Source organism: Nymphaea colorata, chromosome 13 (genome assembly GCF_008831285.2).
Source record: "Nymphaea colorata isolate Beijing-Zhang1983 chromosome 13, ASM883128v2, whole genome shotgun sequence".
In the NCBI taxonomy this organism is placed as follows: Eukaryota; Viridiplantae; Streptophyta; class Magnoliopsida; order Nymphaeales; family Nymphaeaceae; genus Nymphaea; species Nymphaea colorata.
In genome coordinates this window covers 4,625,461-4,640,766 of record NC_045150.1, presented here as the reverse complement: position 1 = coordinate 4,640,766, position 15,306 = coordinate 4,625,461, and the positions used below count along the sequence as shown (strand labels likewise).

Genomic DNA, 15,306 nt, shown 5'->3' with positions numbered 1-15,306 from the left:
GGCCGCAGCTATGCAAGAAGAGATGGATGCCCTTCAGTCTAGAGGCACCTGGACACTAGTTACTCCTTCATCTGATGCAGCTATTGTTGGTTGTCGATGGGTATTTACTGTTAAATACAGAGCAGATGGCAGCATTGAGAGATATAAGGCTCGCCTGGTTGCAAAAGGCTATACTCAGACTTATGGGGTTGATTATTATGATACCTTCTCTCCTGTGGCACGACATGCTTCTTTACGGGTTCTTCTCGCTGTTGCCGTCAGCAAGAATTGGTCTCTATCACAGCTTGATGTCAAAAATGCCTTTCTGTATGGTGACCTACATGAAGAAGTGTATATGCAGCAACCACCAGGGTTTGTTGCTGAGGGAGAGTGTCAGAAAGTGTGTAGATTGAGAAAGGCAATTTATGGTCTGAAACAAAGTCCTTGAGCTTGGTTTCAAAAATTATCAGAGAATATTGAGAATGAGGGCTTCAGACGTTCTTCGGCTGATCATTCCCTTTTTGTCAAGAAAACTTCTACAGGTACAGTGATAGTTCTTGTCTATGTTGATGATATCATTGTTACAGGGGATGATATTCAGGGGATTTCCAACATCAAGGGCGTCCTTGGACGACACTTTGTCACCAAGGATCTTGGTGAGCTATGCTATTTCCTAGGTATTGAGTTTGCCAGAAATCAGAAAGGTCTTATCATGTGCCAAAGGAAATACGTTACTGATGTCTTGCAAGAGACATGTATGCTAGGATGTCGACCTGCCTCTACACCCATGGACATCAATACTCGCTTGTATGATGATGATACTGAAGATGTTGATGCTAGACAATATAGAGGGATTGTTGGGAAGCTCCTATATATCACTGTTACTCGACCTGATATTGCCTATGCTGTCAGCAGAGTGAGTCAATTTATGGATAAGCCCAAGAAAGTCCATTGGGATGCTGCCATGATGATTCTCAGGTATCTGAAAAATTCACCAGGAATGAGACTCTTCTTTCAAAATGGTACATCTCTCACTATATCTGTGTATGTTGATGCTGATTATGCGGGATGTCACCTTGACAGCAAATCCACTACTGGGTTTTGTGTGTTTATTGGATCCAACTTGGTTACATGGAAGAGTAAGAAGCAGACAGTGGTTGCCAGATCAAGTGCAGAATCTGAGTATAGAGCTATGGCTCAGGCTACTGCTGAAGTTATGTGGGTTAGATCTCTGATGTTGGATCTTACTGTGGAAGTGCCTCTTCCTATGCAATTGTTAGGTGATAACAAAGCTGCTCTGTTTATTGCTAATAATCCTGCTTTCCATGAGAGAACCAAGCATGTTGAAGTAGATTGTCACTATACCAGAGACATGATTCAAAAGGGGTTTGTAAGTACCTCCCATATTTCAACTACAGGGCAAACTGCTGATATTTTTACTAAAGCTCTTGCAAGAGGACCATTCCAAAGTTGTTGTTCCAAGTTGAGCTTGTTTGACATATACGCTCCAACTTGAGGGGGAGTGTTAAGACGTGTTTATACCATTGTCACATAAGACGTTAACGGGTATAATACGGCGAGAAAAAAAACGGGTATAATACGGCGAGGAAAAAAATCTCGGGAATAAAACGGGAAAAAGACGGTAAATTTTTAAAAAATAAATAAAAAAATCCTAACAATTATATAAAAATAAAATAAATGAGAAATTAAAAAAACATTGGAAAATAGCTAGATAAGCAACAAATTTTAGGTACATGTCTCAAACAATTTGCCAACTTAAAAATTGAAAATAAAGTTGAAATTGAAAATAAAGTTTAAAGTTAATAAATTCTTCCCCTTCCCCTCGCAAGTGAACTCCAGCAAGAGGCGGGAAATGAGAAAATCAAAAACGGAAAAAGGAGAGGATGGCGGGAAGTTAATAAGCCCCTTTCTCTCTTAAAAAGACGTTTTCGCTCTTAAAAAGACGTTTTCGCCATTAAAAGGAGCATCCAAGTTTAAAAAAACCAATTCGTTTACAAATATTACATGCGTGCCATCCTTTAAAAAGACATTTTTGCCATTAAAAGGAACGTCCAAGTTAAAAAAAACCAATTCGTTTACAAATATTACACGCATGCCATCCTTTAAAAAGACGTTTTTGCCATTAAAAGGAGCATCCAAGTTACAAAAAACCAATTCTTTTACAAATATTACACGCGTGCCATTTCTTTTAAAAACATATGTCTTAAAAAACGTGGAAGACGGGTATAAAACGCGTTTTATACGCGTCTTTTATTTTTAAACGTTTTTTTGAAAAAAACGCGTTTTATTCCCGTTTTATACGGTAAAAACGTTTTTAACGTATAATACGCGTTTTTTATAAAATAACGGCGTTTTTTGTGACAATGGTTTATACTCAGTATTAGGCTTGAGAGGGCACTTGTGTAATAATGTTTCTTTTAATGACTTTCTTGTAACTTATCCCTCTCCTCTAGTCTATATAAAGAGGAGTTAGGGATTCTTTCGAGGTTAATCAAAGATTAGTTCTCTTAACTTAATCAATGTATGCCATAGGAAATGGTGTATTTTCTTTTTCCAGCTCTCTGCTGTGTTACCTAGGGTATGTTGGCAACCTGCAAGGTGTAAATTTTTTTTCTTTTGCTAACAAATATAAATAGGAATATAGGATCCTTGAGAATTTGTTCAGTTACAGATAGCCTCATGCAATTATTAGTTGTAACATCATGGTGAATCCAAGCATACCATATTAATCACCAATGGTGATTAATATGGTATGCTTGCTTTTGTTTGGTTTCACATTCTAGGATTTCTAAAAACCTGATGAATCCTTTCTCTTTTTCAGCTGATCAATCCAGCTGAAACATTTGGTGACATAGTTATTGATTACCCGTGAGTGTTTTCTGATTCCATGTTTTGGTCACTACAATCTGCTGGGTAATAATTTATTGTGTGCTAACAACTTCAAGTTTCTCTTCAGATATGTAGAGTGCACTTCAGCTGCTGTTCAAGCTTTAACAGCTTTTAGAAAGGTATATCCTGGCCATCGGAAGGAAGATATTAAAGCTTGTATTTCAAAAGGTGTTCATTTCATACAAAAGATACAGTTACCGGATGGATCATGGTGAGTTCTTGCCACTTCTTCCACACTTCGTTTTTAAGATACCAGGAGGCTTGAAGTTAAAGAATCATTATTTTTTTTTGTGAGCATTATTTGGTTCTTAAGATAGACCTAACCTGGATGATATTTATAGCAACTAAACTATCAACATTATCAAAAGGTAATTGGTTATTGTTCTGATTGAAACCTTGTTATTGTTAGCCTAAGTTGCTGAGATAAATAGATCGATACACTCAAATAAGTTTTTGTCCTCATTATTTTTGCATCAAGCTCTTCAAGTATATCTGATATCATTAATGCATGTTCAATCATGTCTAAATCACTTAGCTATTTCTTTTATAGTACGTGTGAGCATTACACTTTTGAGAGTCATAGAAATTAGGCATGGTTTCAAGTTTCAACTCTCATTATTATTGTGTGTTTTGAAGATATTTTAAAAACAAAGTGTTCAAACGTTAGTTGTGGTTCTTGCAATTCCTAAGAGGGTAACATGTTAAAATTTTCCACTCCTATCATAGCTGGCTTAAGTTCTTAACAGAAAGTATCTTATGATAGTTATGCTCATAACAATAACAGCGTACCTTTTCTGTTACTACCAACCATAAGGTGCTTTTAAAACTTCCTATTTGTATTTTTTACCCGTCAAAGGTTGTCTAAGTTTATACTCAGTAATGAGATATTTAAGACAAATATGTTTGATTAACTAAGTAAAATAATGATAATTAATAGCCAGAGGTCTATTATACATGCACATTCACACAAGTACATACATATATGTGATGTATATTTCTTAGAGAATTTGTTAATTGTTCATATAATGTATTTGGGATCTCATGATGCCAAGTGGTTCTGTCACACCTTAAATTTTAACTCTTTTTTTTATATATATACACGAAAATGCAACGGATCCCTTGGAGCTATGACAAGTCTTCGATCAAAGGTCTTTCAGTTTCATTACATGCAAACATGCCTCTACAGATCCTTTCATACAAAACAAATGTATTCAAAAAGTTCACGTTAATAACAAAAGGCGAACACAAAAAATGATGTGCCGACACACAAAACAATCTTCGCCGATAAGATTTGACCTGTGTCCTCCAATATGCTATCCTGCCCGAAGTTACTGGGACTTGAAAATGAAATAACAACAGAAGGTGGGCATTGGGCTTGGCCATGCCGGGTCCGCCCGATTCGAAGTTGGGCCCAGGCCATTTTGGCAGCCCGATCCTCGGCCCAGCTCGGTTCAATTTTAATAAAAAAATTTAAAATATTTATGTTATGTATATATAGTAAGAAAAATGTGTAAAAACATATTTTAAATTAATAAAAATATTTGTATCGGGCCTGGCTCGGCACCGTCCAATGTCAACCCGAACTCGGGCTCGAGGCTGGTCCAATTCTTGTTAGGCCCAATCTGGCCTGAGGCCATTTTTACGGCCCCAGCCCAGCCCGACCTTGGCCAGGTCCCTGAAAGCCCAACAGGTCCCCAAACTTATTCATCATATGACAGATAACCAGCCCTCTTATAGACCCTTGAGGGATGTGCATTATTGTAAAACACTATTCTATCTAGCACAATAGAACATTATTTTACAGTGGAGCATATTATATTGGAGATTCACATATCACAGATATATATATATATATATATATATATATATATATATATATATATATATATATATATAGTGTGATGTGTGTGTATGTATGTGTAATGAGTCTGATCATCTGAGTTGATGGCCCTTGATGCTGTCTAGATTTTTTTTTAAAATTATTTTTCATTGCTTTCCCTCTCCCTGACCCTCTCTACCCTCCTCCCACCACCATGTCTGATTCCCCCTCCCTCCTCCACGATGGTGCCTGGCCACCCTTTGACGGCTACCACCATCCTCTAGCAGGCAGTAGGTGCCGGCCAGAGGACGGTGGCACCCGGATGCCATGGTGGGGAGGAGGGAGGGGGATTCTTTTGGTTTCCCCTTGCACGTTCTGCTCGACAACAGGAGGACACCAACAACAGGAGGGTGGTGGTGACGGTACCGGCGCAGAAGAGCGACTGCTGTCGGAGGCGGCCAAATGCCATAGCACGGAGGGAGGAAGGAGGGAAACTAAGAAAGGGAAAAGAGAGGGTTGGAAGGGGGGTGGGGGGCGTCCTTCTTCCCTTCCCTCCTCCATTAAGGTATTCATCCCATCCCCTCCAATGGCCTGCTGGTGAGAGGAGGCCGGTGGCTCGTGGCCGTTGGAGGGGGTGGATGCGTTGATGGCGGAGGAAAGGGGAGAGGAACACCATGGCGGTGGGAGGGAGGGAGAGAGGCTAGGTGTGAGAGAAAATGGAATGAAAAAATATAAAAATTTCAAAACTGGACAGCACCATGGCCCTGATGGGCTGTCCAGTGGACTTCCACAAAGTCAGAGTCAGCCATAGAAAATACATATTATTAAAAAGACACATCTAAAACATTAAAAACTAGTAAGCAAAATGAAACACAAAAAACTCATTTAAAAAGAAAAGAAAAGAAAAAGACACGTTTTATTTGCATTTTCCCCCTTTTCCCTTTTCCTCATGTTTTTTCACTGTTTTTTTTGTGGTTTTTGCAATTTTTAGTTACAGATTTTTATTTTCATGTTTTCTGCATTTTAGTTTTAAGATTTTGGCCACCTTTCTTGTTCTTGTCAAAAGATTAATTGTTTCAAAATTTACCAAAACTTTTCCCTTTTCATCCCCTCAAAAAGAACTTTGCTGTTTTATGCCCCTACAACACCTTGCTATTTAAAACCCAAAAATGATATTTGTGGCTATGATCTCTGTGTGTAGGTATGTATGTATGTACTTTCCTTCTCTCTGGTTTTTTTTTTCTTGTCCCTCTTCTCTCTTTTCCCCTTCTCTTCTCTCCTCTGCTGCTGCCATGCAGCACACTTTTTTCTTTTCCCTCTCTTTTTTAATTTTTTTTTTTCCTTGCCCTATGATGGCTGAAAGGTCAGAGCCCCCTCTCTCCCTTTCTCCCTCCTTTCACTCTTTCGTCCCCCTTTCTTCTTTCTTTTTGTTTTTTCTCTGATAGTTCTGTTTTATCCTTTCCTTCTTTCCTTCTTTTTCCTACGCTGCTGCTACAACAGCGTAACATAGCTTCTCTTTTTTTTTTTACTTTTTCTTTTCTCCACCCTCAATGCAGAAAAATATCTCAAACTTTCCCTAAAGCACCAATTTATATCACATCCCTCTGCTGCCTCTCCTTTTTTCAAAAAATCTATTTTCAAAATGACCTTTCTCTATATGTGTGTGTGTGTGTGTGTATATATATATTTATTTATATTTATGTTATATACTTTTTACAAATGTGTGTGTGTGTCTATATATATATATATATATATATACAGTTTCAAATCTTCTTTTTAGTTCCTAACCTGGAAATCTGATTTTTTTTCCTTAACGAGGCTTTTAAGGTTCATCAATCATCAATCTATTCCAATTTAGACTCAGTGTGGTCTAAATTTCCATTTTTGCCTTCATACTCTAATATTTATAATTAGGAATTTGTGTGCATTTTTATATGCATAAAAACCTGTTTTTGGGATGGATGGGTATAGATTCACTCCCAGCTACCCCTATGGCCCCAAATTCCATTTTTACCCCCATTTACAAAAATCTCAATAAATAATAAAAAATGTAAGAAATTTTGAAAATCAGAGTGTATATTGTTGGTTTGATGAATGTTCCTTCTCCAATATTCATACACAACAACTTGATTGAAATGATAAATTTCAGGGATTCTCACTACTTTTTATCACCAATTTTGGAAAAAAAGTGAAAATTCGAAAAATGAAGAAAAACAGAAAGGAAAAAATCACAATATTCTGAAAAAATGCCAACATGAAACTATTCCATTCTTTGTTTTCAAAGTATCTTGATTTGCAAGGAGAGCTTTCTTTTGTAGAAACGGACAAGATTTGTGCTGCTTTTTAATTTTAATGTTTGAAAACTTTCCTCTTAAAAGTTATTCACCTTTATATTTTCTGTTGTTTAAGTTCTCAAAAGGAAAATAATATTTTTTGTGCTTTCTAAAATTTTCCAACAAAAGGATGAACTTGTGTCACATTTGTCAAAAGAAAAATGGCATGGGCAAGAAGAAAGTAATGGAATCAGAAGGCCACAAGAAAAATCAAGTTTTCTTCCTCAAAATGTCTCTCTACCATTGTCACATATATCATGTATGGGTATTATACGGCGAGTTATTTCTCGGGTATAATAGGGAAAAATTATATATCTCGGGAAAATCTTGAGAAATTTTTAAGTAAATTAAAAAATCCTAAAAATTATGTAAAAGTACAATAAATAAAAAAACTAATAATTAGACTTTGAAAAGTGATTAGATAAAATCATAAACATGATAGTATGTGGGTGAAAAGTAGTACATTAAAAGCAAATAATAGTCATATGTAAGATTTAGGAAATAATAGATTTTGTTGGTCTCCATGCTAGACCCAATTTATTCAGCGACATGATATGAAGGCTGAGTTAATGAAGGAGTTAGTGATATGGGTTAGGGGTTTCGTAGGAGCAGCTGGGCTCTCTCTCCCTTTCTTCTTTATTGCTACTAATTTTCTGTAATCCATCTCTCTCTTCTCTTTATTACATAATTAATCTTCATTACTACATGCACCATTCAGCACTCTCTTCTTTATTATGCTTAATGTTCTGGTTAATCACCTCTCTCTCTTATGTAATACATTTAAAAGATAGAAACTCACAGTTTGGCTGAACACTTCAAAAAAAAATCTAACATCCAGTAAAAAAGCGCAAAAAAGATGCGAAAAAAGTGCATATTTTTGCTTTTTTTTTTTTAAATTTTCTGACGTCTTTTTGAAAAAGATGCGTTTTATTGACGTTTTATACAGCTGACTTATATTTAATGTATTTATCGTGTTTTTTTCGAACAAAACACAATATTTGTGACAACGCTCTACCATTCAATAATGGGTAGTTAACATTTTTCAATTGGAATGGAAATGAACTTTTTGATGAAATTTATAGTTGTGATCTTTACCAACGTAACAATTTGAGACTCATCAATTGTACTCATGATATAGGTATGGTAGTTGGGGTGTCTGCTTCACATACGGCTTATGGTTTGGTGTTAAGGGGCTGGTGGCTGGTGGCATGACCTACCAGAATTGCTTTGGAATCCGAAAAGCATGTGAGTTTTTGTTAGCGAAACAACTACCATCTGGAGGTTGGGGTGAAAGTTACCTTTCTTCCCAGGACAAGGTAAGATCCTTTCTTGACATCAAGTGTATCTAATTGTTATGTTTCCAAGACTTATGAATATGACAGAATTGTCCCAGAGCTTGTGATTATTCAGTTAACCTCATGAATAATTTGGTGGGCTTTTCCATATGATTCATCCAGCCATCAGTACATTCGTGGCTATCATTTGGCATACAACGGCAGAAATTATCTTTTCAATCTGGTGACCTAAATTGTAGTACAGAATCAATTACTTTTTACTGTATGCATGATTTGAGCTTATTTTCCTATGGTCAATCATTTAAATTGATTTTAGTTATGCCAAAAAGATAACACAATTATGTTGCTCAAGTACAAGGAATATGCTTGATCTCTCAAAAAGATGAGTTTTCCTAAGTAGGTAGACCATAGTTGTTGACTATACAGCAGGTGGTTTAATACTATGAATAGTCTAATTTTCTTGTTTGACCTTCTAGTTTCACTGTATTCAGAAAATAAGATTTCATTTTTGTATAACTTCAAATTTTTCAATATTGAAATTTATGGACTCATGATTTGTCTGTACGTCACTGTTGATCTATGATATTGGAGGAAGATACTGTCCGGAATGTTATTATAGGACTGACCAAGCTAGGTTTTATATCATAATGCTGGTTTTTCACTACCAGCTCTCAGTGAATGCAATTATATTCGCAGGATGGTTTTTTCATGCTAATTCTGTTGTTGACAAGAGTTTCTAAATGGGAAGAGCCTCTGTTTAGGCAAAATATAGGTGAACATTTTTGAGGGTCAAACTTTTTGTCTTTTTCAGGTGAAAGGGCCTTTCTGAAAATGATCTGACTATGGATCTTCAAATGCATAGGTCCCACATTTTCAGGGAAAGTTTTTCCTTTCTCCAACAAAAGAGCAACCCCTTAAGCTCCTTATACAAGTGTTCATATGGAATTTGCTTGTACCTAAATCAATTTTTCCTCAGCAGGGCATTTTTCATGTCACCTGGTCTATTTTTGGCTTACTGTCCAAAATGAAACTGACAAGGATATTTAGGAAACATTAGCCGCTCTTATGAAAATATATAAGCAGCTCGACAATATATCGATAGAGTGATTTAGGCTGCCAAACATAAGTATTGCTGTCTGCCAGGACCTAATTTCTCGTTAAGCGAGTCTCTAGAGAAATTTAAGTCCAGATACATAAATTTCTTCCCAATTATGTAGCTCACTCTGTCACAAGGAGCAGTACAATTATGGGTACCGGTACGCATTGGGTGTGGCTGAGGTACGTGTTTGACCATACCGGATACGATCAATGTACCCAGGTACGTCTCTGGTATTTTTCGGACTCGGTAAAAGTTGACCGAGTCCAAAACCGTCTTTAAATTAGGGCTTCTGTTTTCCTTTTTTTGTGAACTTTTAAACAAAATGCAGAAACCTTGACTTTTATCAAGGGCTCTAGGCATTACCCACAGCAGCAGTGGCTATGGAGTTCTCTGGCGACGTTGGCTGCTCCGTCAATTGGTTTCCGGCAGTTTTTGGCGAGAGGCAATGTCTCCGGCGAAGAGCGATGCAGCTGCTGTTGTTCAGCGACTTCTCCGTCCACTGATTTGGGCTTTTTTTGTTGAAGCTTCATACTTAAGCTTCTTTTTTTTCCGGCAGTCTCCTGTCATCCAAGAGTCTATCCGTTTACTTCCGGTGGTAGGTTTAGAATCGTCTGCCCTTCTTCTATGACCTTCATCAACTGTTCTTCTTTTTCTTCTTTGAAAATCATATTGTCTGCCCTTTCTCTTTTACATTTGTATGCAACCACATTTTTTTTTCAGATAACGTGTGTCTGTGCATGCTCCTATGTTATTTTCTGTAACTGACTTGTTCCGTTTCAGCATTTGGGGCATAGATTCCAGTTCCACAATGCTGAGTCGTGGTTTGTATTTGACTGTCTAAGGGGCTGCTCAGCCTCATCCCATTGCAACTTTGCAATATATGCAGCAGATGACTTTGAGATTGATAAGTAATTTGTTCATAAGCTTATAGTTTTTCAATTTTCATAGGTTTTTTAAACACACTGCTGCAAGAGCCGTTGGTATATATCTTCTATGTTGTTTCCTTGTTTATGTTGACATATGTTTTCTATGTTGTTTACTTGTCATAGATATTTTTATGTTGTATATATATATATATATATATATATTACCCCACACCCAAGTTTTTGAAAATGGTCCGTACCTCTAACCATACCTATGTGCAATAGGTGGCTCATAATTTAAAATTCTCATTTTCTTTGAGCAAAAAAGAGTGCCTTCTCCAGTATTTGAGTAGACACTGATGGAAGCTTTCTGGATAATGCATACTGAATTAGGTGTATTCAAATCTAAAGGGGAACCGTTCGCATGTGGTCAATACAGCATGGGCAATGCTTGCACTGATTGAAGCAGGACAGGTATGCTCTATACTCAGGATTTAGTTGTGTTACAGATTTCCTATAATTGGTTGTGTTGGGAATGTGCTCACTGTGATAGATATTTTGACTGCTTCTGTTATTCTGGTGATTCTGGTTAGTTGTTGTTTAGAAAACCAGCAACTTGTTCTCCTTGCTAGCCCTTGTACCCTGTTAAGTGGTCAAGATATATCTTAGAACATTTCCATGCTATTTTTGTGTCTCAAAATTGCATAATTGGTTCTGACCTATCTGCTTAAATTTAAAGATTGGTGTGGTGACATTCTATGCATATAGAATGCTTTTTCTTGTGTTTCTACTGATCCAAGATTTTCCATTACTTATTTTTCACTTTTTTTAGTTCATTCATCCTATAAGTCATGTTTCAGCTCTTTGGTTGATAGTGTTTGTTAAAGTGTCCAAGTGTTATAATATTCAGAGTATAACCTAGTTATTGGATGGGCATGATTGTTAAACGAACACATGCTCTAATTGTTTAGTCTCTGGCTCAAATCCTTGCTAAACTCAGTGCCTTTAACATTTTGTTTATTGACTTTGATGTGCTTGACACATTGCAGTTTTCATTTCATTTCTTGTAGACATATCATCAGACAACTTTTGAAACCATGCACAAGGGCTTTGTTTGAAACTATATATTCCATTTGTAACTTGAGCCGTGCTATACTGCCCTTGAACCTCAAACCTTGGGGATTGCTGCATGTAAACTGTCTCATGCAAGTTGTTAAATTAAAGGCATTCTTTACATTAAGCTCACACATACTTCAACCATAGTATGCAACCACAAATATAATTAGACAAATAGTCCCAAGACAAGCAATGAGAGTGCTCTACACACATATTTGTAATAAAAGCTTTATTAATAAGAATAAAATTGCTTAGTAAAGGCAAGAGATTCAAGATATATACAACAAAGGGATGCTGGTCTAGCCACACGACCAGGTCAGCAAGGTCAAGTCTATACTTGACCAAAAACAAAAAAAAAAAAGAAAAAAAATAATTTACCTAAAGAATAAAGAAAAGTAAACAAAGGAAAAAAGAATTACAAGGGAAAAATGTATAGTCACATAATATAGTATTCACACACACAGACATATGATAGATACTGTGGGTATATAGAACACACATGCATATACCAAATGTATATCAGTAAGGTGCTAGCGGTGAAGGTGATTCCAGTGATTGTGGTTATGATAGGGCTGATAGTAGTAGAATGGTGGGCTTGGACCCATTGGTGGATATGTTGATGTGGATGGAGGATGATAAACTAACAGAAGTGGGAAAAAAAGATCTCTTCCAGTTTATGGAAATATGTATAATTTCTACTAATGTTTATAAAGTTTCATTTAGAAAATTGAAACCTCAAAATGCAAAAATTGACTAATATGAAGGATTCCTATCTATGAACATATCCAGGACATGGATGGAATTCATAAAATATTGATAATCTTGTTTATTTTGAATTAAGTCATCAACAACACTTGTTCATGGTTTATGCAAAATAAAGGCCAGGCATGATGCAGCCAATAAAATTTCTACAATAACTGATGATCAAATAGATTAGAAAGGCACTTTCGTGATATTCATATGTTGGCCCGTTTGAAGAACTGCAACTCAAGAAAAGACTGCTTTCATTTTTCCTCGCTGTTTTTGCTTTCACCTTTGAACATGTATGTCATTTATTTTTCTGACATGAAATTATCGTGTCAAATTTGAAGTACTTGATAACTGAACTTGTTTTGGAGTTAGGCTGAGAGAGATCCAGAACCTCTGCATCGTGCAGCGAGAGTATTAATTAATGCTCAAATGGAAAATGGTGATTTTCCTCAGCAGGTATGCCATCTCATGAGCCTTTTCTACAATATCTTATTTGTGAAGGGGATTTTTAGTAATCTTTCTAATGTTTATCTGAGTAAATGGGTTCTTAATCTTCTTTCACATCTTATCATGTGATCTGCTAGGTGATGTTTCTAGTTGTAACACATGCAAAAAAATTATTTTGAGTCTTCTACTCCTTATTGGTTGGTTTTTCTTTACTTGTAGGAAATTATTGGTGTTTTCAACAGAAACTGCATGATCAGTTATGCGGCATACCGGAATATATTTCCAATATGGGCCCTGGGAGAATATCGCACCCGTGTGCTTTCAGCTTCTTAGTTACTGTCCTTTTCAGCATGTTGGACTTTAGTTTTGGTTTAATTTAGATCAAACAGTTTAAGTTGCTTATTCCCACCCTTAGCTTTTAGTTTAGTAATATTTTGCAGGTCTCTGTCTTCCATCCTCAGAGTTGCAGTAGAGTATTTGTGTATCCTAGTGTAACCTGATTCTCTTATTAATGATAATTACATGAGGTAGATGTTATTTCAGCATTTCAGTGAGAGTACCTGATCACCGTGAGAAGTTTTTTCCCCATCAGACCACCGTGAGAGTATTCTGGCTAAAATTAGAATCACTGTTTTTTTGCCTAATCAGATATCAGTGCTCGGATGTTTTTGCGGTTCCACTTAACTAAATGTTAACTGAATCCTTCAATTTGTGAAATTATACCCAAAGAAACGTTTTAAGGACAATTGGAGGAAACCGTCAAGTGGAAAGGTCAACTGTAGGCATATGAATTCCATAAGAAATGTTTTTACCAACTCTCTTGCAAATTTTTCGGGGAAGGCACTTACTCGAAATGGGCGCGCTTTCATTAGTTCTGGAAATATGCTTTTGAAATGACTTACTTCCGTTTTGTAGTTTTGCTGGACAAGCAAAGATATGAGACTAGTTGACAGGTACAAGATCTGGCTGTTCTGACTCCACGAGTGATTGCTAAATGAATAACCAAATTTAGTGCAATGATTGCTATCATGAACAATCAAATTTAAACTCTGATAAACTTGATTGAAAAATAATGACTAAGTACTTAACGAATATTTTGCGTTTCCCTAATCCAGGCAAATCATATTGCGTGCTCAGGCAATCTGTGCAAATTACATGGTGAACAACATGGTCGGACATGCAAACGGTGCATATTCCTATAGTGTGATGGTAGACACGGTGAACGTTAATGCACCATGGGGCGCATATTTGCTGTCCTCTTAGATTGAGCAAAATCTCATGGCATTCCATGAGAACGTGTGGAAGTTGCACTGTTTGGTGTTGGTCAAACAATGTACCGTATGCGTTTTTTCCCGTGTTGACAATCTAGGCTGTATATTTCAGAAATTTGTGCGAAGGCTAACGAAATGGTATGTGCAGATTTCTGAAGTTGCTCTTATGCTCTTCAAACTTTGGATGAAATATCAATCAGATTTGACTGGATATATCCTCCAAATCTCATAGATACTTGGCATAGTTCCTGATGGCCAAGAGGATTTGCTTAACTTAAATGGAATGTATTACATATTTAGGTGAAACACATACCAAGAATTATGTGAGCGCTAAATCAGTACGTGAAGTTATACAATTTTTGTAGGGTTCCAATTTTTTAAACATTTTTCTTTGTCAAAAGGAGTAAAAGCAAGCCATCATTTCTTTGCAAGGATCGGCCCAAACATTTATTGTTTCAAATCACAGTTTATGGAAAACTTAAACCATAATAGATTTGTGGAATCAGATCTTTAATACTTGGTTCAAACCATATCTTCATTTATTGGACACCACACACAAGGTAGGAACTTTGAAATTCTCCAATTCGACGAACATATAAAGGAAAAATAGTTTGAAACGTCTGGACAATATGAACAAAAGTCGCATGTATAATTCAAATATTTTTAGTGCAACAACCCTTCTCAAAGTGTGCAAAAATATTTTGATGATATGTACAATTTCCTAAAATTGTTTCGCCAACCATATAGTAGGCCAAAAAACGAGAAAAGATCCCAAGGTAGGATTTTTGGCTCCCGTTGGACAGCCATCTTAGGCCAGTTCATCAAAACAAACTTCGAGTTAATGCAGTATATTCTGAAAGGACAACTCTAAATATTACATTAACAAAGCTAAATCTGATATAGGGTCTTTTGTGGGTCAAGGATTAAATATCTAGTTCTCAATTAAGAGCTCATTATTAATAATTTTCCGAACTTATTCTATTACACAAAAGTAAGTCTGAAATTGAACTCATTTCGAGAGGCATTTTCTCAAGGAAAGTGTTTTCAAAGTCAACATGGTGCAATTTGAGTTTGTCCTAAAGCTAATTTCAAGATTGAATTTATTTGGATGTCCGATGATTTACTAAAAATTTGTGAATACAAATACATTTATAAGATGAAAAAGTAATTAAAAATTCTTTCCCTGTAGTAGGCTTTGAAGATTGTGAACCAGACTTTCGATGTCAAAACCGTATGTGGAGAAGTTGCAAAAGATGCTACCTTTCAAATCCAATTTAATAATCTAAATTAGTTTTATAAAATGTGGCAAATGGGATTCCTAGTAAAAACTGTTAGAAATCAGAATTTAGCAAAATTCTAAAAGGGAGTCTGATCTGGAGAATGCACATATTTAAAGCACAAAATAGATGCCCACGAAACCTTGC

The 15,306-nt window shown here is 36.2% G+C and overlaps 1 protein-coding gene across 4 annotated transcripts in view; it reads left to right on the top strand.

Annotated features, from left to right (window-relative positions):
• The window catches only part of LOC116266909 (cycloartenol synthase 2-like), a 59,245-nt gene extending 46,084 nt beyond the window's left edge, over positions 1-13,161 (top strand). The window contains exons 13-18 of one of the 4 annotated variants that reach the window (XM_031648386.2): positions 2,822-2,868; positions 2,957-3,100; positions 8,180-8,357; positions 10,692-10,772; positions 12,537-12,620; positions 12,831-13,161. In XM_031648386.2, coding sequence (XP_031504246.1) covers positions 2,822-2,868; positions 2,957-3,100; positions 8,180-8,357; positions 10,692-10,772; positions 12,537-12,620; positions 12,831-12,944 — 648 coding nt within the window. In that variant the 3' untranslated portion in view covers positions 12,945-13,161. The other 3 variants (XM_031648388.2, XM_031648389.2, XM_031648387.2) reach the window with 3 other exon arrangements.
• The last annotated feature ends 2,145 nt before the right edge of the window (positions 13,162-15,306 follow it).